A 24,905-nucleotide genomic window follows, 5' to 3' on the forward strand; every position below is an offset into this window, starting at 1 on the left:
TGTGTGTGCATGTGAATGCGAATGCTGTTGCAGCTGCTCCTCGTCATCCTCCTCATCCTCATCGCTGTGTTGCGCCGCTGCCGCTGCTGCTGCTGCTGCCGCCGCTGCTGCCGCCGCCGCGGCTGCTGCCTTTTTGAGGCACAATGCATTGGGCAACGTCTCCTTGCTGCTTGCCTCCAATTCGCTTTTGATTTTCTCCGCGATGCGACAGTCGAGCACCTCGGGCAGTGCCGACGATGATGCCGCCGCCGCTGCTGCTGCCGCTGCCACAGCCGCTGCTGCGGCGCCGGCTTTCAAGGCAGCAGCGGCCGCTTTGGCCTCCTGCTTCTTGGATTTTGTGGTGCTGCCAAAGCTGTTGCTGTTGCTGCTGCTGTTATTGTTGTTGTTGTAGCCAGCTGTGGCCGCTGTGGCGCCACCTTTGACCTTGCCACCAGCATAGCCGTTAAGCGCATCGGTGGTGAACTGCACCCGCTTCTTGTACCGCTTGCGCTGCGGCGGCGTGGGCGTGGCCATTGCAACACCGCCCCCAAGCGACTCCAAGCTACCATTCCCATTCCCATTCCCGTTTCCATTCCCATTGCCATTGCCATTCCCATTGAGACTCAGATTTAAATTGAGATTGAGATTCTCCGATGGCGGCGCAAAATCCTTGACGCTTAGATTTGGCTCCAGCTTGAAATTGCCATCGAATCCCTTGGTGGGCGTGTGGGCGGGCGACGGTGGTGGCAGACTAAAGAGAGTGAGGGAGACAGAAAGAGAGTGCGTAAGAGAGTGAGTACACTGAGTGAAAAAAAAAAACAAGTGGGAAATGCGGTAGTCGAGATCCCAACCATAGGATACCCGTTAATTATTTCAATATAAATATATAAAAGTACTTTTCTGAAATTACTTGTATAACTTTGAAAACATTAAATCGCCATAACTACCGTTCTACTTGTTCGTTCTTCATGCGGTTCAGTTGGATAGTAGATAATATTATTAGACAACGTTAATGACCCTAAAAAAATGTATAATCTTAAGAACGGTAGGTGTGGTGGTTCGTTTTTTGCGGGAGCGGAGGTGGGCGTGGCTTTAATTTGAAACAAACTTGATCTGCGTGGCGTATATTGAAATCTGTGTGTCAAATTTGATATATCTATCTCGTATAGTCCCTGAGATCTAGGCGCTTACACAGACGGACAGACGGACATGGCTATATCGACTCGGCTGTTAATGCTGATCAAGAATATATATACTTTATGTGGTCGGAGATGCCTCCTTCTCCCTGTTACATACATTCCAACGAACACAATATACCCTTTTACTTATTTTGAAGTAACGGGTATAAATATCAAGTAATTCCCACTTCAAACAACAACTATTCATTGTCTTAAGTCGTCTCCAAGAAAACTCAATTGCAGAAAATCACAGAATAATAGTAATAATAGTCGCATATCGTAAGTCCAATTTAATTAAGCCTCTTTGAAAACAATTGCCCTTATCAACATTTACTAGAATAATATGTAGAAAATTCCTAGTGTTGAAATTTGACAGAGAAAATAGAAGGACCAGAGCTTCCATATGGGACTAGAAATTAATATCGTGAATTGACTAGAAAACAAGGCAGTATTACAAACAACACCTATTAAACAATTAGGCAAAATCCAATCCAAACTCTTTTTTTTTTTACAAAAATTAAAATTATACCTTTTTTCCTGTTAAAATAGCTTTGATTTTATTTTAACTGGATTTTGAAACTAAGAAAAAAGAACAAGTGGGAAAGGCTATAGTCAAGATCCTGACCATAGGATACCCGTAACTTATTTCAATATATATAAAAGTACTTTAAAGAAATTACTACATAATAAAAACTACTGCATACTTTTATGTGATTGTATTAAAATAATAACTTTATTAATAACTTTGGTTAGCTATTACTGCCGTTCTACTTGTTCGATCATACTGCGATTGAGTGATAGTAAAAATAATATTAATAGATAACGTTAATTACCATAAAAACTGTGTTATCTTAAAAACTGTGGGTGTGGTAGCTTATCGCGATTTGCGGGGGCGGAAGGAGGAGGGTCAAAAATTTAAAACAAACTTAACCTGCGTGGGGTCTATAGAAATCTGTGTCTCAAATTTGGTATATCTATCTCTTATAGTCCCTGAGATCTAGGCGCTTACACAGGCGGACATTACTATATCGACTCGGCTGTTGATGCTGATCAAGAATACATATACTTTATGGGATCGAAGATGCCTCCTTCTCCCTGTTCCATACATTCCAACGCACACAATATACCCTTTTACTTATTTTTGAAGTAACGGGTATAGTAATAAAAAAAACTATATCTTGGGTTGCGTTCCTTCAAAGCTTAAAATCTTTTAATTAATAAATTCATCTCTGTCCTTTTTTCCATTTTTTTCCTCTTGACACTTTTTCGAAAACTTCAAACTGTCATAACTTTGTCAAATCTTAACCGATTTTAATGTTTATCAATATTTGTCCTCTTTTTTAATTCTGCTTAAAAATTTTTAAATTCGATTTTTTATAATAAGTTGAGCTGAAAGATTTCATTGCCTATCGAACTGAAGACGAGCAAAAATCGATTGAGAATTCTATGTTAAGCAATTTTGATTTTGTGAAGAATTTTTTTAAAGATTTTTTGTACTTATTTCGAGTAGATCAAAAGATTTTCATGTTTCTCATATTCTAAGATTTTTAATATTTGGTTATGTTCGTTTTCAGTGAGTATGGATTTAAAGTATCGCACACACTTAGTTCGAGGTCACTTAAACTACACTTTAGTACGACTTCTTTTCTCTCTGTGTAATAAAAGTGGGCATCATCAAAAGTGGGTCGACAAAGTGCGTTATTTTCATGCTTATAATGTTCAGTGGTCAGCCTGGCACCACCCAACCACACAGCACCACCCACATCACCAGCCCTAGCAGTAGCCCTGGCATTCTCTTTTCGATTTCCCCTCTGGCTTCTTACTGTCTTGCGTTTAATTAATTTCGCTTACGCTTTTGCCGCTGCTTTGGGGACGACCAACTGTGGTGCGATGTGGTGCGATGTGGTGCGGTGGTGCGGTAGTGCGGTAGTGCGTAGCTGTGTTGCCTGACTGCTTTGCTGGACCGCTGCCAGCTGTGTGCAGGACTTTTATTTAATTTTCATTGCAATTTCTATTTGCGACAAACTTGAACTTTAATCGAATATCGTAAGTCTTCCTATTGCGCATTTTATTAATAGCAATAGCATAGATAGGGTTGCCCTGCCCAATATAAGTCACTAATTAAATTTTATAAGTTCGCTCTATTAAAAGTATTAGCAGGTTCGATGTACAGGAATTCAGACTACTGCAAAATATCGTAAAATTTTTTTTTTTATACCCGTTACTTAAAAAATAAGCAAAAGGGTATATTGTGTTCGTCGGAATTTATGAAACAGGGAGAAGGAGGCGTGGCAGACCCTACAAATTATATATATTCTTGATCAGCATCAATAGCCAAGTCGATATAGCAATGTCCGTCTGTCCTGACGTCAGTATGAACACCTAGATCTCAGAGACTATAAGAGCTAGACACTCCAAACTTGGTATGCAGGTTCCTCTATATTGCAAGCAGATCAAGTTTGTATCAGAATTTGGCCACGCCCCCTTTACCGCCTAAAAATCGACATAGAATATTTCAAATCCAAATTATAAGAACAATTTAAAAGCTAGTGACACCAAACTTGGTATGCAGGTTCCTCTATATTGCAGGCAGATCTAGCTTGTTTCTTTTTTCGATCGAATTACTATATCATATAGCGCCAATAGGAACAATCGGTCTAAAATCAAGTTATAGTATGAAAAACTTTTTTGTTTTTTGAGATATATTAACCAAACTTATAGAATATGCATTTAAGATAGTCTTATACATCCTTACCGAAGTTGGTTCACATTGGACCACCACTTCATATAGCTGTCAAAAGACCGATCGGGCAAAAATCAAGTCTTAGTATAAAAAACTTTTTTGTTGTTTGACATATCATACATCCTTACCAGTTCAAATCGGTTTACTATATCATATAGCTGCCATTGAAACAAGTTGTCAGAAATGTAATACAGCGCTCTGAACAGGCGTCAAATGAGCAGAATATTTTTGAATTTTTAGCAGTCTTAGCTTTTTCCATAGTAAGTACAGGGTCTCCGACAGTCGAGAATGCTCGACTGTAGCTCCGTTCATCTAGTTTTTGTCTAGGAACTGCACGAATATCAATATCATAACTAGAATTGTTCTTCACAATTTGGAATCGAAAACAAATATGGTAAGTCTCTTATAGTGAAAATTTTACCAAATCGAACCTACTTTAACCAATTAAAGAATTCTATTCTAAGAAACCTAAGGCAACAAGATAATTGGGGTCAATTTAAAAATTAAGAGCAAATGCCGAATATCGTAAGTTCAATTTAGTAAAGCTTCTTTAAAAACAACGGTTTATGATTGTCCCAAACAAAATTTACTAAATTAACTACTGGTTGCATTCTCAACTCAAAATTGTGATCTAGAAACATAAAATGTAAAACAATTTTATACCCGTTATTAAAAAATAATTTGTTATAATCCAAGCTGCTTTGGTCCTGGCTTATAATGCATCTCGAACTGATTTAATTTAATTTTTTGCTTGCAATTATCCAATTATCTAGCATTTTGTAAAGTATATAAAAATAGCAAATGTCAAAGGTCTTTTCCCAGATCTTATTTGTCTTGTCATTCATTTCCTAATTCCTTTATCCATTTTCTATGGAAAAAGCTGTTATATTTTCAATTAGCCAAACATTCACAAGCCAGTCGTCTCTAGTTAGCTGCATAGCTATTCAGCAACTGGTTGTTCTACCTAAACCACTCTACTTATTTTTTTTGTTTGCTTTTTTTTTTTAAATTTTTTCTCCTATTTTTACGTTTCTTCTTTTACCGTTTTTACCCTTAAGCTTTATCGTTTTTTATCCATGTTCGGACGGCAATTGCAGCTGCATATGTGGCCATATATATACATATCTGTACCTTCTCTTTCCTCTCTGCGCTCTCCTGTTGCCCCCTGTAGATGGCGCTCCCATTGACCCCTTGTTTCAGCTCATATCCATTAACCTATTCTCAGGCAAAAAGTTTCGTGCACAGGAAATTCATCAGTGCAATGCCGCCAACGTTAAGTGTAGACTGTATGGCAAATGTTGTTGTTGTTGACGATGTTGTTGTTGTTGTTGTTGTTTTTGATGTGGAGGTTGCTGTTGTTGCCAGGAAAATTGCACATGGTCCACAGCAAACGCGAACATTGTGCGTTTTCCCAGCATGTAAAAGTCGCTGTGTGTTGTGTCTGTGTGTGTGTGTGTGTTGTGTCTGCTGTAAGTGTGTGTGTGTGTGTGTGTGTGTGTGTTATCCTTCATTAAATCCTCCACCTTAGGACCTTAACAATAATATCGAAAACAGCGACAGAAACAAACCACCGTCCTCCTCTTCACCATCGCCACTTATCCTGCTCCACTTTGTGCCTCACATTGCCACACCTCCATTTACTCCCACTACCACTTCCACTTCCACTTCCTCTCCCCCTTTACCCACCACTCAATGCCGCCCACATGGATTTCAACACTGAACTGAGTTTTCAGTTCTGTTTCAGGCTGTTTTGTCCTTCTGTTTCAGTTTCTGCTGTGCTCGGCGCTTTCTCTATTTATCCCCACTCTCTCTTCTTTATTTTTCTCTTTCTCTCTGCCGCTCTGTCGCTCTTTCTGTGTCTCTGGTTTCGCCATTAATGTGCTTGCTTGAGGGCGTTGGGCAAAAAGGGGGTTGCTTGTGTTTCAAATGGGGGCTGATTCGGCATCTGATTCAGTTTTCGTGTGCGTTACTCGTTGGCGCATTAAGTACACTCATACTTATACCTCCAGCACACTAACAAACACACACTGTCATTCGGGATTTTTGTGCCTTTTTGGCGAAAATGCGCAGAAATCAACACGAAATTTTTGTATGAAAAAGGCAAAAGAAAATGCAAAGGCGACATTCGTGCACAGTGGTTGAAAATGCTGTCCTTGTATCTTCCTGTCTATATATCTTTATATATATATATATATGTATGTGTGTGTGTGTGTGCTGGAGCTGTTGATTATGTTAGCTGTGGGAAATGTGTGCAATGGAACCCAAGGGAAACGTGCTAAGAATTACAATTCAGCGCGACAATTTTCTCTCCTCTTTTTCACCAACAGCAAAAACTGTGAAATGGCGTACATAATATACAGATTACCATGAGAGCTTTTAGAGATCACATGCCAAAAGAAGCTTTTAAGTGAAACATAGCTTGCAACCTAAGATCAAAGAAAATTTTATTTAAAAAAAAGATCAACTAAAGCAGCAATTAATAATAGCGAAATACAGAGCTTTTTGAAAGCTTTTCTAGATCAGAGCTTAAAGCTTAGCTAAAATTTAGATAGCTTAAAATTATGCAGCTGACAAATTTAAGTAAAATCACTAATAGCCCGCAATAAATGCATATGAAAAGTCTTTACAACTCAGATAGAGATTATATTTAATAATATTAGATGCAGAAAGGAAAGAGAGCTTTTTAAATGTTTTCACATATCAGTTAAAGGATAAAGTAAACGTAAATCACAAAATAACAGCTAAAAACCTACAATTATTAATATTGTTCAACTTTTTATCAGTAATATTAGGAAAGCTCCTGCAAAGCTTTCATAGATCCCTTGTGAGTCAAAAGAGCTTTAAAGTAAGACAACACTTTAACGCTGATTATTAAAACAAGCAAAGCTAAAACATTTGTAGAGCACTTATTGACTGCGAGATTAATAAAATCAATTAAAAAATAAATTCGAGCTTTTAAGAGCTTCTAAATCTTAAAAGTTAAGAAAAACTATAATGTCTTGCGAGAGAATAAAGCCGAAGAAAGCGTTGGATTAAAAAGTGGGAGAAAGAGCTTTCATATAATTTACGTAAATTATCTAAAAAGTGTAGCTTTTTTTATAAAGATTTTGGTGGGAAAATGAAAGAAAGAACATTTAAGTTATAATATAAAAATGCATGCCTCTAAAAATATGGAAAATGTAAGGCAGTAGAGGCTCGTTATAGTCTGGCACGACTGTAGAGATAGTTTATCGCAGTGAAAGACAGGAGGTAAGGCAATGGAATCAGCTTAACCATTGGCATTTTCACATTGCAGCCCCAAAAGCGGACGCAGGCTGAAAATTAAGTTTGTGGGTGGCTTAAGGAAAGCGAAGGAGAGAAGAAAAGGGAAAACGAGATGGTAGCATGTGTGGGGAATTGGGGATTGAAAGCAACGCACAAAGCGCCAAATGGCGCGCTCAGTGCAGCGTTGCAACAACAACAACAACAACAACAACCACAACAACAACAACAAGGCGTGGCAAGGTAAAAGGCAGCGGCAACCTCACAAAAACACGCGGCGCATTCACATCTGGGTGCATTTTCTGGGTGGGTTTTGATTTTGAAATGCAGACATTCACACACACACACACACACACACACACATACACATTCACACACACACACACTCACTGAGATAGAAAGAGAATTGGCAGCATGGCATGCAAATGCATGTTGCAACAACAAGAAGTAAGAGTGAACTATTGAGTGTGCTCGACTACGAGACGCCAGCTAAAACTTTAATATAGCAATAATATTATTATTAAATATAAGTTGAAAACTAAATTTTGTAGCTTTTCATTAAAATACGCAAGATAACTAAAAATATTTATGTCAAGTTCATAAGTATAATGAGAATCTTGACAATCAAAATATTTCGTACGCTGTGTATAAAAAACCTACTTAATGCACCAAATTAAATTTATACCGAGTTTCGGATGTTTTTTCTGTGTGTATTTCCAAAATTTGGAAATATTGTTCTACATTGGGAATTTGTTTTACATTTTAATAATCTAGTATATTTTGTTTGATACATTCTTAAAGAGGTTTGATAGCATTTTTGTCACAGCTAGAGTCAGTTTAATTTTTTAATAATAAATAATAATAATAAATCTATTTATTAAATATTCATACCGCTTTTTAATTTTAATATTTAGCTTTGAAACTATTTGAGCATTGAATGAGGAATATATTTTGATTTATTTGCGTTATTTCTACAAGATGTTTACTGTTAATTTTGAAAAAAATTAAATTCATATATTTTTATTTTAAGTTTTTATTTTTTTTATCTTTTTCAGAAATGATTTTGCAATTTTTATTAATATTTGAAGGTCCCTCAACAACGATTTTCAGGACTTTTAGAAAGCATATGAATAAATCTGTTATTCATTCATTAAATCAGCTTAACAGCTATTATTATTGAATTAACAAAATGATGATGTTTTCTTGTGGTATTTTTACGATTTTTGGACTTTAAAATACAAAAAAAATTGTAACGTATTTAAGCAACTGCATTATTTTGTGGTTCCTTAAGATATAATTAATTGAAATTGTAGAGTCAGAAATGCCTTTTTCTGTGTTTCATACAACACCCATTTGTTATGGGCGCAGGGTATGACAGCAAGAGGAACCACATGCAGCACAATGTTGCTTAAGCATGCTTCAATGTGTGTGTTTGTGCTTGTGTGTGTTGCATGTGTGTTGCTTTTTCCGCTTCCGCTGACATGGCGGCTGCAGCGACAGCGACAACGACAACGACAACGAGTTTCCAGCGTCGAGTCTGGCAATGGCGACGTTTCGAAGCGGGGAAAACGTGGCCAAGAAGGCAGGCAAAGTAGGTACAATAGGGGGTAGGGGGGTGGCAGGTGGCTGGCGGCTGCAAGGCAAGCAACATGAAAGCGCCGTTGCATGCAACCGCACGAGTGCCGCATTTGTGCCTTTGTAGCCAGGCAATGCAGTCGATATACACACACACATACACACATACATATATAAATACACACATTTATATGTGAAGGGGGGGGATAGTGGCCAGCAGGGGGTAAGTGCGGTAAGGGATGGGGTGGCAATGTCGCTGCCTCAGATGCACTCGGGCATGAATCGCTTTTACATTTGCCTCGCTTTTGTGACGCGGCGCCACAGCCTGTCTCCAGAGCCGGTGGCCTGCCCCCCCCTACCTCCTACCCCCCTCTTCCCCGCTCTCACCGCTCCATCTCTTCCATCTTCTCTTTTCTCCTCTGCCTGTCCTTTGCGCTCTCGTTTCTCTTTACTCCTTGCACTCGGTCACCCTTTTGCACACAGGATTCAAACGTTGCCATGTTGCCCAAAAAGCTGCCTCTTGTTTAACTTCCTTTCCTTCCTCTCTTCTTCTCTTTCTCCCTTTCTCCCATTCTCCCTGTCTCTATTTCACTCTCCTTGTGCTATGCGAGTGTGCGGCAACTATCAACAATCTTGGTCAACGAAGCGTTGCCATATCTTTTGGACCTTTTGCCTTTACGGCTTTTGTTGCAGTTCTTCTTTTTGAAACCAACTTAATTCTTTGACTCTGTTTTGCTTTTGTGCTTTATGCTTTATGCTTTGTCCTGAGCATACGCTCTTTTAAACAGAACAGCAAGGCAAAGTGAAATACACGGAGAAAGCAAGAGAAAAAGGGAGAAAAGGGCATCACAGAAAATACTTTATTAGCTTATGCAGCTCATTTACTTTCGCTTTTGTTTGACGATCAGGCAACTTTAAGCTTTAAAACCAGAGAAAAGCTCAAGAGATTAGAGCTTTAAGCTTCCGTAGATAGATCTTTATAAAGCGATTGCTATATTAAAATTATAGAGAAGAGCTTAAAGCTTTAGGAAAAAGCCATTGTTGGCATAAAATGGTTGACAAGAAGTTTAAGCTGTGCAAAAAGTAATTGATAGAAAATTAAGCTCTATAATTAACCATATTAAAAACTTTCCAATGTAAAGAGAGTATGGAATCGAGATGGATACTTTTTGAAAGTATTATAGGCTACTTATATATAGTACATATATGTATGCGTATATAGGCCACTACGGCACATTTGGCAAATTCGACGGCATTTTCATCATTCGGCCCGAATGTTGACTTCATTTCAGTACAAAATCCGAATGATAATTTTGGCTCATTCATAATGAATGTTAAGATTTTTTGCCATTCGCCCCGGCGAATTTCAGTATTTATTTTATCGAAAACGCGATGCTTATCGATAAGCTCGTGGAAAAAAAGCAATCATCACTTTAAACAGCTGTTTTGTTCAATAATAAAAAAATCATAAAATTTGCGCCAATTAAAATTTCAAAATAAATATGAAAATGTTCTTATTTTGCACAGAAACCGAACAGCTGATTTATTTCGGGTGAATGGCAAATGTTTTAACAGTTTTACATTTGGTCGTGGAAGCCAAAAATCTGACACTTTTCAATGTGAGCAAATGTGAGTGGTCGTGGAAATAGTTTATGAGAAAGCTATAAGCACAAGTAAGCTTTGATAACAACTTTTTAAAAATGTATGTACATATTTGTTTTTTTTTCCAAACAGGCAAGACTCTCGTGACACGAAATTTCAAGTCAAGCGTCTCGTTATAATACTTTTCGATAAAAATGCTCAAATTTAACTGCCGAACGGTAATTTGGACCGGTCTGGCAACAATGGCTATTGTGGGTTACTGCATATATTTTGATCAAAAGCGCAGAAAGGATCCCCACTACAAACGTCGAATCTATGAGCGACGAGAATTTGATCGACGATTAAAGTTACCGCAAATAGATGAAAGCATGTCCCCGGTAAATGTCGAGGTGGTTGAATACTTTTTGCAGCGCGTATATCTGGGCGAAACATATTTTAGGCGGAACGATTGGAATCGAGCTGTCCATAATTTTGCCAACGCGATCATGATCTGTGCCAATCCAAGTATCTTTCTATACAAGTTGCATAAGGTGATGCCCAAAGAATTCTATGACCTGATTATGGCCAGGGTACAATTGCTGATAAATACCTCTGATGCTTGGAGTGGATCATCGAGTACAATGAGTGATGTTTACGAGAATTATACCGAATCGTCAACTGAGGGAACCGACTCACAATTGCTCGACAACGACAGTTGAATAACTTTTTGAGATCTTCTACAAATTTACAATATTTATATGTTAATAAAGTACGTCAGATTCTATTAAATTGACCTCAAATTAGCACTACCAAAGGTACTACCTTTTCTGCATATCCGGATAGTTTTTACTTCTTTAGAAGTAACGATTAATTTAACTTTTTGAGGTTGATTTTTTGCTTTCATGCATATAGCATTATTATTACATTATATGTTATAGGGAAGTCGAACTTTCTTTTTTGAAAAAAATTCTATTCAGTGCTAACTTTTTGAAAATCTTTTCATTACTATTCCTAGTATTATTATATTTAAAGAAACAAGTCGAGTTTACTAACAAATTGCATGAATTAATACTACGCTGAAAACTATAGGAACTACTTAGCACAGTGTGAGTATTGAAATAAAAACTTTATGGCATTTTAATCCTTTTTAAAATTGGTTGTTGTGCTTAGAATGATAATTTACTATATTCTTAATATGAGCATTATATTAGTTAGGATTTCTAAAATGCCATAAAAAACCTTAGGAAATTGGTACTATTGCTGCTATATTCATAGTGCTCTTCTAGTTATTTTCAGTTTAGTTAGTTTTAGATGGTTAGCAAAACTTGGTTATCACCAAGGGTTACTTTATTGTTGGTATCTTTCTGAATACAGTATCTATTAAATTTCTTGGGAAATTTATATAGTGCTATCCCATTTCGATTTACAACACTTGTCAATCAATCTCTCCTTGAATTACGTTATTTTGGCATCCCTGTGATAGTACTACCATATGTAGTACTAAAAATAGTTAATCCAAAAATAGTAAATACTAATATTACCCTATTTAAAACGATACCCGTTTCAATGCTTTCCATGAAATTTATTTGTTTTCTGAGAAGTCTTTTAAGAACTATTATATGGGAACGACTGTGCCTAGTGGTGCGTCCTCGTACTTAAACCCAATAGGAAGGATCTAGCTCAGTAATATTTTTAATCCCTCTTGAACTGTATTGGAAAAATTAATATTTGGAGCGACCGTCTTGCGGTACCTTCTCCCAGGCGAACCCAATAGGTTCTCGTTCAGTATTATTTGAATTCCTAACATATTTGTAATCCCACTAGAACTATCTCGGTTAGTTTCAACTTTGGAGCGACCGTCTTGCGGTACATTCTTCTAGTCGAATTCAATAAGAGTTCATTACTCTTTTGCACGCAGCTTGGAGAGAATATAATTTCGAATTGAATTCATTGTATATTAGCTTCTTCTTAAGATCGACCATTATAGAGTACCAAAACCTAATACATATTTGGAAGTTTCTTGTAGCTTAAAGAGGATCTTACAAATTCTAAATATAATTCAATGCGTATTTGTAATTTTACAAGATCTATCTGAGTTAGTTTCTCTGCTTTATTGAGTTACCCTGTTTAAAGCAGTTTCAGCTTGATAAAAACCGATCTCATTATCGAATTGGCTTGATTTGGAGTAGGAATACTATTCATGATACTCACTTATTCAGTCGATCCGTATCGTTGTCGGCCAAATTGAGAAGATACGCAACGAACTCAACATCGTTCTTGAACTGAAGTCGCGTTCTCATGTGTTCCCATTTCTCGGCGTTTTTGGTGCCGATGTATATGTTTTTACTGTAGTTCTGATGTCGATATTTGCGTCGTTCGCTGGCAGCGCTGCCACTGCCGCTGCCGCTGCCGGCGCTCGACTGCTGATGTTGCTGGTGTTGCTGTTGTTGATGTTGTTGCTGCTGTGGCTGGTGATGATGTTGCTGTTGATGTTGTTGCTGTTGCTGCTGCTGATGTTGTTGCTGATGTGAGTTGCTGCTGTGTCGTGACGTCTGCTGTTGTTGTTGCTGCTGCAGCTCGTTGTTCAAGGCATGATTGCTGTTGTTGTTGGTAGAGAAACTGGTGTTGCTGTTGCCACCGATTAAGCTTGACGCTGCAATGCTGCCAATGCCCATGCTGCCCGCGCCGGCAGCGGCAGCGGCTGCGCTGCTTACCATATCCAGCACCGTTGTTGCATTTTGACTGTGATGCTCAAGTTGTGCGGCAGCTGCCACATTAGCTGCATTCAATTTGGCTGCTGCCGCGGCCGCTGCTGCTGCTGCCGCTGCCGCTGCAACGGCGCTCATATGCAGGCCGCTGCTCTCGGCGGCAGCAGCGCTGCCCAGATGCGTCGACGTCAACGCCGGGCGACTGTCCAAATGACTGCTCGCTGCATCGTCATCATCATCATCATCGTCGTCGTCCTCATCATCATCGTCATCGTCATCATCGTAGCCCGCCTGCTGTTGACTGTGACTGTGATCGTGGGCGTGGCGCAGATCTGCTGGCAGCGCAGCCGGCGTCGCAGCCAGACCAAGCATGTTGTTGTTGTTGCTGTTACTGTTGTTGTTATTATTATTGTTGTTATTGTTATTGTTGTTGCTGTTATTATTGTTGTTGTGTTGATCCATGGCATCTTCATCATCATCATCCTCATCATCGTAATCATCTTCGTCCTCTTCCAGCTGCTCCTCTTCCTCTTCCTCCTCCAGCTCACGATCGCGCTGCTTGTTGTTGTTGTTGCTGCTGCTGCCGTTGTTGTTGTTATTATTGTTGTAGTGATGTTGCTGCTGCTGTTGCTGCTGCTGCTGTTGCTGTTGTTGTTGCTGTTGTTTGCCATTGTGCAGCGCATTGACGGCCGCTGCCACAACCGCTGTCGCTGCCGCTGCCGCAGCTGCCTGTGCTGCCGCTGCGCCGATGCCGCCGCCGTTGCTGTCGTCGCTGCTTTGGGAGCTGCTGCTGCTGCGGCTGCTGCTGTTGCTGTTGTTGTTGTGCCTGCTGCTGCTGTGCAAACTGTTGTTGCTCAGCGAGTTGGCATTGTTATTATTGTTGTTGTTGTTGTTGTTGCTACTAATATTATTAATATCATTATTTGTAATATTATTAGTATTGTTGTTGTTGCTGCTGTTCTGTTGGTGACTGCTGCTGCTGCTGTTGCTGCCGCTGCTGGCGCCCAATGCTGCTGCTGCCGCTGCCGCTGCTGCTGCGGCGGCGCGACTGAGAAAGGCGCGTGGCACTAAAGGCGTATCGGAATTATCCGAGCTATCATTAAAATCAAATGCACTGAAATCGGCTGCATTATTTGCTGCCGCTGCCGCTGCCTGCGCTGCCGCAGCTGCTGCTGCTGCCGTTGATGTTGCAGTTGCTGTTGTTGTTTTCGACATGTTTGCTGTGTTCAGTTTGCTGCTGTTGTGATCTTTGTTGTTGTTGCTGCTGTTGTTGTTATTGTTATTATTGTTGCTGCTGCTGGCGTTGCTGCTGCTGCAAGTGCTGCTGCTGGCGCTGCTGCTGCGGCTTCGGCTGCGACTGCTCCGGCCGCCGCCGTTGCCGCTAATTGGCGTCGTTGGACGTTGTTGTTGTTGTTGTTGGTGCTGCTGCTGCCGGCGCTTGCCTATTGTTGTTGTTGTTGTTGTTGTGCTTGCCGCTGCTACTGCAGCTGCAGCCGTTGTTGCTGTTGCTGTTTGTTTAATTGCGCTTTGCCGAACGCTGCTCAGTTTTTGCTATTTGTTGTTGTTGCTGCTGCTGCTGCTGCGTCGCGAATTGCTGCTGCTACCGCTGCCGCTGCTGCTGCTGACGACGCCTCTCTCAGCCTCTGCTGCCGTTGCCGTTGCGGTTGCTAACGCTGGCGTTGCTGCTCTTGGCGCCTCTCTTTGCCTCTGCTGCTGTTTTTGCTTCTGCTTCTTCTTCATTATTCCACACACACACACGTCGCGTGCTAACTGCACACGTACACACACACACACGCACGCACTCACGCACACTACACTCGTTGCTGCTGCTGCTGCGGCTGCTGCTGCTGTTGTTGTGCTTCCCGCTGCTGCTGCTGCTTATACTCTTGTTGTTGTTGCTGTTGATTTTGCTGCTGTTGCATTGCTTGCATTTGTTGTTGTTACTGTTATTATTTTGCTTGTTTGTTTTTTCTACTTTTGCTTTTTGTAATTGTTGTTATTTCGCTTTAGCTTAAGAGAGCAGGGCGGGGGGAGTGCAAAGAGAAAATATAAAACCAACTGCGAAGCGTCGTTTTATCTACACCCGCACACACACACACACATATATGCACACAAGTGGCGACGTCAGCGTCAGCGCAGGCAGCGACTGCCGCAGCGTGAGCGCAAAAATCAGCGAGCGCCAAGAGAAGCACTCACACACAAACACAAAAAAAAGGATGAAGCATAAAAAATTGGGCTCGTTGTTCCCAGCGAATTACTCGCTGTGGCGCTCGCTTTGCGCAGTCTGGCAACGCTGAGCCCGCTGTGCCTTTGACTTTAATTCTGTCGTTCTTTTCTTTTGTTTTTGTAGTTGCTTGTTATTGTTGCTGCATTGACTTTACTTTTGTTTTTATTCAAATAATAATAATTATTATTACTTAAATTTATTATTGTTGCAGCCACACACAGAAAAAAATTTAATAAAAAAATGATGCTTGCAACACTTTTTTTCTCGCGCAGCAGCAACAACAACAACAAATAAAATAACCACAAAACTAAGCAGCCAAAATGCTGCTGCGTGCTTTGTTATTTGTTGTTGTTGTTTAATTTGCGAGAATTATTTTTTTTGTGCGCTCTGTTTCCTTTGCTTTTGTATGTGCTTGTGTGTGTGAGAGAGACGCCCACCCAGCACTCTATGTGTGTGAGCGTGTGCTCTCAATGAGCACAACAAGGCGTGTGGAGTGCTTGATGGCGTGGGCAGTGGCAGAGGGAATGTGAGTAGGGGGTGGTGGTGATGGGGATGGGGAAGCGCTGCTAGACGCCTCGCCTCGCTTTCGCCGCCTTCGCCGACTTCGCCGCCATCGTCGCTGCACTTTTTGCCATTTTGCTTACTGCGTTTTCGCTTCGTTTCAATTTCGATTTCGATTTGAATTTGAATATGAATTTTTATTTCAATTCATTCTTTATTTAATAATTCACTGGATTCACTTATTTTGTTCACGCACTCGAAAACAAATTTGTCAAAAAAATGAACGAAAGAAAAAAAAATGCGTGAAAACGGCCAAAAATTTCGTTTATTGCTTTGTTGTAATTTATTTAACTGCTGCTGCTGTTGTTGTTGTTGTTGTGGTTATTATTATTGTTGTTTTTGTTGTAAGTGGTGCTGTTGTTATTTTGTTGCCGTTTGTGTTGCCCTTACTTTGTTATATGCATTAATTGTACAGCTTTTATTATATTTGAATTTTTTCTATTTTTTTATGCTGCTATTTTTTTTCTCTTTTATTTTTTTTGTTGTTTGGTAATCCGCCGTTTCAAAACTTTTTCGAGCGTTTTCTCCGCAGCGCTCATATGCCGTTACTCGCTGGTCGCGTCGGAATGAAGGACTTTTTATTTATGTGTATGTCCTCGTCGCAGTCGCAGTCATCGTCGTCGTCGTCGTCGTCGTCGCAGTCCTCGCAGCCGCGTCGCTGCCGCAGCGCGCTGACATTTCTCTATGCTTCTGCCTGCGCGCGCGTCCCTCTGCCACAGTGAATGTGTGTGTGTGTGTCTCGGTATTGGAGTGCGAAAAAGTTTTGAGCGAGCGACGCCGCCAAAGCGCCACAAAGACATACTCACACACAGCAACTCACTCCAACGCACACACACACACACACACACGTGCAGACTCTCTCAGGCCAAAAGCTCGGCCCAAGTCGCGGCGTTGCCGTCGCGTCAACAGCGCAAACGAAAGCACTTATACATACATACATACAAACATACATATAAATGTCTCTGTTTGTGTGTGTGTATGTTTGCACACGCGAATTGAGATGACGACAACAGCGACAACGACGACAACGATAACTACGAGGACGAGGACATTGTTGATTACACTGCCCGCAAGGCTAGGCAACATTAATTGCATATATCATAGATTTGTTATCGATAATTAAAAAGTAATTGAAGAATTCTTTTGATTTGACAAATTAGAATTTTTATTCAATTTATATGGTTGGTTTAATCATTTAGAAAGTGATGCTAATATTATAATTTAATTATTATTAGTAATTCAAATAGTATTTCATATTTAAATAATATTATACGATTTTTATATGATCACTTAATTTGCCTTAAAAATATGCATTTTTAATATATTTCGAAACATTTCTTGTAGCTTATATAATTTAAGAGAGAAGAACATATGTTTGTATTTATATGTTTATGTGAATTAGCAACTAATTAAAAAAACTTCAAAGTTTTTTCCACAAAATTTTAAAACTCAATGACTGCTTTTTTTTAATGTACATTTTAGTTATCTTTTTTATAATTGTTAATCTTCTTTATAAATCTGAATTGAATAAAATACTATTGATATTGTATTCAAGTATCAAATCACATAAAACATGCATTAAATTCCAACATTTTCGGTATCTTTTAAGAAATGTTTTTTAAGTTTCATGAGTTTTCAATTTTCATATTTTAAAAGTTCACCAGTTTTGGAATCTTTGTTAAGTTTTCATTAGTGTCATATACTTTTATATTTGAGTTTTGAATTCGATAAGTTCACACATTTAAACAAGCTTCTATCAATACATTTGGCATTGCCTTGAGAGTAGGCTTCTTAAGCTTCGTTAAGTTATGACTAACGCAGCTTCGTTAGGTTTCGAATTTCAATATTTTGAGCAGTGTATTGCGTTCTGTGGCCTGACATCGCCACACATCTGCGCCATGTTCTACGTTTTGCCGCCTTTATGCCCGCCTTTGCCTTCGCCTTCACCCACCCATCAAGTACCCCGCCCCACCCCCCCACCAGCAACGGTCTCCGTCTCTGCCACCATAGCCACGTTATCGTTGTCGTTATTGCCACGACGGCGGCCGTTGCTGTCAAAGTCAGCAGGAGAGCGAGAGGCGATTGAGAAATGTGTGTGAGAGAGAGAGAGAGAGAGAGAGAGGAAGATGGATCAAGGGGTGAGCGGGGGGTTGGGTGGTTAGCAAGGAAGCAAAGCAAAGCGAATGGCGCCACCCCCAAAAAGTCTATGCCAAAAACAAGGCGCAGAAATCGTTGACGTCGCTGTCTCTGTCGCCGCAGCCATAGACAACGTCGTGTCCACCACCGATCCCCGCCCCTACGCGACCCCACCCACAACCGGGCAACAGTCCACAGTGGTCATAAATCGAATTTTCTGTTTATGTAGTGGTAAAACTGCTGGTTTCCCCCTCCTCACGACGCACTCACTCCTCCATCCCATTAACTCCTTCCTCTGTACACATGCTGACGTTCCAAAAGACGTGAACGACGCTGGCGTCAACGTTGACGCCGACGCCGACGTCGCTGTCGCAGCGAAGCATCGCGAATGCTTTACGGTTTGTTGTGTTTTGCGATTCTGCCTCTCCCCCTTTCCCCCGTTCATTGTTCGGGCGAGTCGATGTCGTCGCTGTGCGGGTGGTTGTTCTGCCGGCAGCGCGGCGACGTCGCTGTCGCTGCCACTGTCGCTGCCACTGTCGCTGCCACTGTCGATTGTGGGCGGCGGTGGGGCGTCTGCGTCGCTCTTTTGCGCCTGCTCCTGCTCGCAAAATTCGCATCTCGTGCGCTGCTCGTCGCTTTTGGCGCCCCTCGAACGTATGCAATGCCTTTTTTCGTTACGCTCCTCGCTGGGGGTTGAAAAATTGAAATTCCTTCTGTCTCTTGGAACCACACAATTTGTGGTTGTGTGTGTGTGTGTGTGTGTGTGTGGGAAAATGTTGTAAAAACAGAGTGTGTGAGCGCCTGCTTATGTGTGTGTGTGTATGGTACTCGTTACTCGTTACTTTCCACACTTACTGTTAAGCTTAAAAATATCAAAGAATAACTAGATTGTAATCGATAAATATAAAAAACTTATTTTTAATATAAATGTTGCCAAAATATTATGAAAACAATATTTGGGAGAGCTTGTTTATGCGTGTGTATTGTACTCGCTGCTCGCTACTCTCCACAATGACTGTTAAGCTCGAAAATATCAAGAAAAAACTAGGCTGTAGTCGATAAATACATAAATTTTTATATAAATGCCTTGTAAATTAAGAGAAGAGATTAAATAATTGATTGATATGATTAAAACGACAATTTGTATGCAAGCATATTCGTCAATTCCTTCGTAAATCTAACGATTGTTCTCGTAAATCTAACGATTTTTTGTATTTTAAATTAAAACTAAAAAATTTGCCTGTTGTGGCAACGCCCTGTCAAAAGTTACCAGACAATCATAATCACATTGAATCCCATTACAGCGCTGACAGATGTTAACTTGTATATACAATTTCTGACCATGTGGCAACGTAAGGCACACTCGACAGCTTAAAGACTTTCAAATATTATTAGAGAAATTTATATGAGAAATACTTATACGTATACGTACTAGGCTGAGCTTAACGCTTAAAAATGGGATCCAAATAGTGATTAAAGCTTTTCAAAAGCTTTGAAGCTTTTTAATTGCAGAATTAGGCTAGATCAACTGGTATAAAGTTCAACTTAAAGCACAGCAGGACACAAAATAAAAGTTTTGACAGCTTTGAAGTCCAATTAAAGCTTTGGAGCCATCTAGCGGCCGATATGTGCCGTTCAAAGCCCACATATGAGGGTGGCAATGACAGCTTTGACGCCTGCGTTGCTCATGTACGAGAGCGTGCGCTCTCTCACTCTCTCAGACTCTCTCGTTATTGTCCGAAGTTTCATCGTTTCATCGCTTTGAGGTTAACGCGTTGCAAATGTCAAAGGCATGACTTCAGTTCAGTTTCAGTTTCAATTTCAGTTTCAGTGCGTTCTCTGCATTTGGAGCACAAAATTCCCTCTCCAGCATAAACGGTATTTTTCGAGCACGTTCAAGTATTTTATGGAAATTCCAAAAATAAAATCGTACAGTGTCGTTTATAACTTTATTAAATAACGCGTGTTGATTTTTAATTGCCAATTTTTTTCCTGTTTTTTTTTCTCCTGCCAATATTTGATTTGGAAATAAATTTTTTTTTGAGCGTAACGTGCAAAAATTGAGTCAGCAAATTGAATTTCAACGCTGTGTTCTGTTCATAAACGCGCGCGTGTTCGCCTTGCGTGTGTGTGTGTGTGTGTGTGTGTGTGTGTGACTGTGTGTGTGTGACTGTGTGTGAGTGTGTCTTTGCGTGTCTTTTGTATTGGCATTATAGAGCGTGCTTATTATATAAAGTGGACGTATTTGGCCAATTGACAGTTCCTAGTTGGCAGATGCTTTGATTTCCATTCTAATTGCCAAACCTCAGGCTTGTCCATTGTTGTGGCTGTAATTACGCACAGGAAATTTAATTAAACAAATGCAGGCACATAAGTATGCTTCAATATCTTGCGCACACACACACATACACATACAGAGTTGGGAGGACGACTTCGTAGCAACATGTCTTTGACTCAGATACGAGATACTCGTATTCGTATTCGTATTCTTACACACACACATACTCAAAGTAATGCTCGCACTTACATTTGCACACGCATTTATACGCACTCACACACACTCTCACACACATACGCCCACTCACGCACACAGCTTCAAAATGGGCGCACTAACATTTTATAAATTTATTATTTTGACTCGCGTTCGTTCTCTCTTTCTCTTCATTGCTAACTTTTGCCCATTCTTTTGCCGCTCTTTTGCCCTTCGAAATGTCAAAATATTGCGGACAATTCGTTTTTTTGACTCGCTCTCGCTCTCTTTCTTTCGCTCTCACACTCTAACCAAGTTGAACTGGCGGCGTTGCCAGCTTTGATTTTCTGTCACATGTTTTCAAGCTTTTCACTGCAGCTGCGCAATATTCCCGTTATGCTCTCAGTAGTTAACCATATGTTTTGAGCGCAAGCTGTAAATTGAGTTTCATTCCTCTGGAGATGAGATTATTTTTAAATACTATATTCTATTTTTTTTAAGTAAAACTCTAAAATTAATATTATCAACTATTATTTTATTTTTTAAGTATTCCAATTGGTCCACCTGAATAATAGTGCGTACAATCTTTCATTTTAATCAATTAACTATGTTTCTATTGAAAGACATTAAATATTTATAAAAATTAAGAGTTATGAGTTAAAGAAAAAAACATCCCGAAAAACATGTTCTCTAATGGAGAAAAAAAAAAACATTTTGGTTTATAATTTTATACAATACAAATTTAAAATAAGAGTTATGTTATGATTTTTAAATACAAAATTAATAAATGAATTATTATATTTATCATTATTTTATTATACAGTTCTGTTTTTTTGATTGAGAAATAAGATCTAATTTTAAATTATTTTCTAAAATTTAACATATTATATTTATTTAATAATTTCTATTTGATAAATAACAAACAATTACGGTCTGATTAGAGTGTTCCAGAAACTGTTTGCCTCCACCAAATTTTTGTCACTCAATTCTTGAATTTTATAGTATTCAAGCTTAATTTCAATTCAAATGCTGGCGCCTTCCACAAACAAAAACAACGCACTGCAAAAATTCAAAGCTGGCAGCGCTGCCTCTCGCATATGCTTGTGCTTTCGCTCACTTCATTACTCTCAGCGTTAACGCGCTCTAACTTTCACCCTCGCTCTCTTGTGCATGCGCTCGGGCTTGCTCGTGTTGTCGTCGTCGTCGTCAGCAGCAGCAGCAGCGTTAGCGGCAGAGACAGCGGGAGTAATTGAAATCCAATTGGCAAGTCGCCTGCAGGTTTAGTCCTGACTCGTACGCGTTGCTGTAAGGTCCTAACACTGCCTGCTAAAAAGTAAGCAGCAAACAAGAAAATACCACATTTTTTTTCTGTGTCTCTTTTTACATATTTGTGTGTGTGTGTGTGCGAATGCGTGCGTGTATGGGTGTGTGTGTGTGTGTGTGTGTAACGCGCGCTGGCAACAGCCACAGTAACAACAATAACAACATCAAGCATGGTGTAAATTTACAAACTGAAGCGGCAAAAAAAGTAAAATAATAAAAGCAAAAAGAAATAAAACTCATGTAGAATAAACACACACACTCACACGCACTAACACATACACAGCGGCAGTACAAAGTAAAGTGAAGTTGAAGTCGAGTAAAACGCAAAGACAAAGGACAAAGGACAAAGGCAAAGACAAGAAACTCTGATTGGAATTGAAGTGAAGTCGCGAAGCAGCGGGCAAGCTAGAGAGACAGATAGTGAGAGCGGCAATTCACAATGGCGATTTGTTATTTGTGTTGTTTTTGTTGTTTCTGCTGTTGTTGTTGTTGTTTATCGAGTGACAGCATCCAAAGGCGGCGAAATGAAATCATGAATGAAGAGAAAACGTGTCACAAAAGGACGACAAATGACGAAATTCAATTTCGCAAAGCAAAAGCAAAAACAAAACAACAACAACAATAAAATTCAAGTTGCGTGCCGTATGACTTTGCACTACTTTTACCGTTAACCGTAACCGTTTACCGTTAAGGGTTAACCGTTTTTACTGTTTAATCGTTTATTTCATGTTGTTGCTTTAATTTCTTGTGCTGTTCTTTATTTCTCTCTTATTTTTGCCTTCTTTCTGTGTTGTTGCTCGCTTTACAAGTGCAAAATATCGAACATCGCCCTCGTATCTAAAAAGTCTCTGTTTCAGTCTCAGTCTCAGTCTCGGTCTCGGTCTCTGAGTCAGCGCCTTTCCTTGGGCCCCGTCGCCCTCTTTTGCCCGCTGTACACAACGGAGGGTTGTTTTTTTTATTCTCGTTTTCCTTTTTATTTATATTATTTTTTTTTCTTTGCCACGTTGTGCCTTCAACTTCAACCACTTGCCGCCGTCGACGTCATCGCACGCGCTCTCTTCTTCGTTTCCGCCCCCGCTCCCGCCAAGGCCTGGCTGACTGCAGCCCTGCTCGCATCCCTGGGGCAGCCATATAACAACAAACCAAAACTTGGTGTCATTGGCACTCGCTCATTTTGTTTAAACTTTTGCCGCTTGTCACTTTGCACCCTTTTATTTGTCTCCTCTTCTTCTTCATCTACTTGTTCTCCATTGCCACATTTAAATCGCGTGCTCGTCGCACATAAAGTTAAGCGAAAGGAGTTCTGCGATACACATGAAAAATCAATCGAATTAAAGAGTATCGAACTATAACTCACTGAAGATGGGATTAATCGTAGCTGATTAACGGTACAATGTACAACGTAACCTAACTAAATGCCAAACGGTTATATTGGCGCCTGCGAAACGGTAATGCATGAAAGCTGACATTTAACAATTGAACGATATTGAGTTAAAAATATCACAAAAGTGGAAGAATATTCAGAGAAAAAACAAATTGATAGACTTGACAATAATACAAATATAAACAAATATGAAATCTATGCTTATAAGACCCGCTAATGTTGCACCCACCACCGTTAACCGTTAACCGTTCACCGCTAACGCAACCGCTCACCGTTTACCACCACTATTAACACCACTACTACTACTGCTACTACTAATATTACTACCACCACCACCACCACCACCACAACCATCACCACTACCACCAACTAGATAAGTAAGAAACTACCGAAACTACCATCACTACCACCATCAAAAGCCAAAGCACCACAACTCAACAGTAGCTCGAGAATTGTGAATCAACTTGAGAACCAGTTCCAATCCAGAGATATCAACTGATTTTAGCGACGTTTATCAAAATGTTGTCAACGTTTCCATTTGCAATGAAAAGTGAGCGACTCTTTACAGTTATAAATGCTACTACTACTACCTCGTACTAGTACTCTTACTACTACAAATTTTAATACTACTACTACTACTATTACTACTACTGTTACTACTATTACTACTACTACTACAACTACTACTACTTCTTCTGAGTACATTTGTTCGTTTTAACTACTAGTGTGTAGAGTGGTTCATCTATTCCCCCCAAACGTTACCCCCCTTCCTCCAAAAATAACCAACTTGTTGGCCAACTAGTGGCATTATCTTGTATCTCGTTCCATGTTCTATGTTTGACTGACAATAATAATAAAAAAAATAATAAATTACAAAAATATTACGAATTTACTTAGCTAAAAAAAAAAGAAGCAGAAGTAAAAGATGAAAAACTATTCTGACTTTCTCTAACAGCCTTGTCTATCAATGTATATGTATATGTATGTGTATTTCGAACAATTCTCCAACTTTTATTCACTTCTTTCACAAAACTTTCGTCAAACTGTTTGGAAATTGAAAAAGCAAACGAAATATGCAAAAAATATAAATAAAATTTCAAATGGACCAAAGAATGAATAAAAAAAAAACAAAAATATCTCAAACAGTTCTTAGAAGTTGGACCACAGTTATGATGGTCCTTGTACATGTACATAATCCTGTAGACAAAGTTACTTTCAGTTACTTTTAAATGAGACCCAAAACTTCAACTAATTGGCCTGATAATCAGTTTGATAATATAATTAAAAAATGTAAATATATCCATATTTATTTATCATTTGATAATCCCCATTGCTTGTCCTATAGAATCCAGAAATACGAGAAATACAAATAGCATGCGATCCAATATCATACCTCCCAATATATTATTGTTTTTATTAATTTCTAACACATTTGCGAATGCTTTTTGCTCTTCCCAAAATGCCAAATATAAATTTTACTCAAAAAAAAAATAATTTATAAATTTGATAAAAGAATCAATCAAGAGTACAGTTTAAAAACTATTCAAATTTGTAAAACCCTTATTGTTCTAATCGTATAATCTCGTATTCGTATTCCGTAGTTTCCGTTTGATGCGTTCGTTCGTTCATTCGCTCGTTCGTTCGTTCGTTCGCTCGTTCGTTATGTTTACCAGTTAAATTTTATTGTTCAAAAAAAGACAAATCTAACTAAGGCGCCAACCAGAGACGTATAAAAAAAGCAAAAAATAGAAAAACAAATATAAACAAAATAAACATAAA

General features: G+C 39.4%; 2 protein-coding genes and 1 long non-coding RNA gene across 3 annotated transcripts in view; 2 read left to right on the forward strand and 1 right to left on the reverse strand.

Annotated features, from left to right (window-relative positions):
* Positions 1-14,765, reverse strand: part of LOC117788629 — a 28,956-nt gene extending 14,191 nt beyond the window's left edge. Inside the window, 6 exon segments of the mRNA XM_034627461.1 lie at positions 10-730; positions 12,529-13,769; positions 13,771-13,881; positions 13,884-14,334; positions 14,426-14,529; positions 14,721-14,765. Coding sequence (XP_034483352.1) covers positions 10-730; positions 12,529-13,769; positions 13,771-13,881; positions 13,884-14,334; positions 14,426-14,529; positions 14,721-14,765 — 2,673 coding nt within the window.
* Positions 10,501-11,117, forward strand: LOC117779460 (mitochondrial import receptor subunit TOM20 homolog B-like). Its single transcript, XM_034615669.1, has one exon. The coding sequence runs from the start codon at positions 10,533-10,535 to the stop codon at positions 11,034-11,036; it is 504 nt and encodes a 167-aa protein (XP_034471560.1). The 5' UTR covers positions 10,501-10,532; the 3' UTR covers positions 11,037-11,117.
* Positions 14,766-19,763: 4,998 nt separating the features above from the next.
* Positions 19,764-24,856, forward strand: LOC117779480. The gene is made up of 2 exons (XR_004617012.1): positions 19,764-19,827; positions 24,728-24,856. It is a non-coding gene; the product is annotated as an uncharacterized LOC117779480 (long non-coding RNA).
* The last annotated feature ends 49 nt before the right edge of the window (positions 24,857-24,905 follow it).

This window comes from Drosophila innubila, chromosome X (genome assembly GCF_004354385.1).
Source record: "Drosophila innubila isolate TH190305 chromosome X, UK_Dinn_1.0, whole genome shotgun sequence".
Taxonomy (NCBI): domain Eukaryota; kingdom Metazoa; phylum Arthropoda; class Insecta; order Diptera; family Drosophilidae; genus Drosophila; species Drosophila innubila.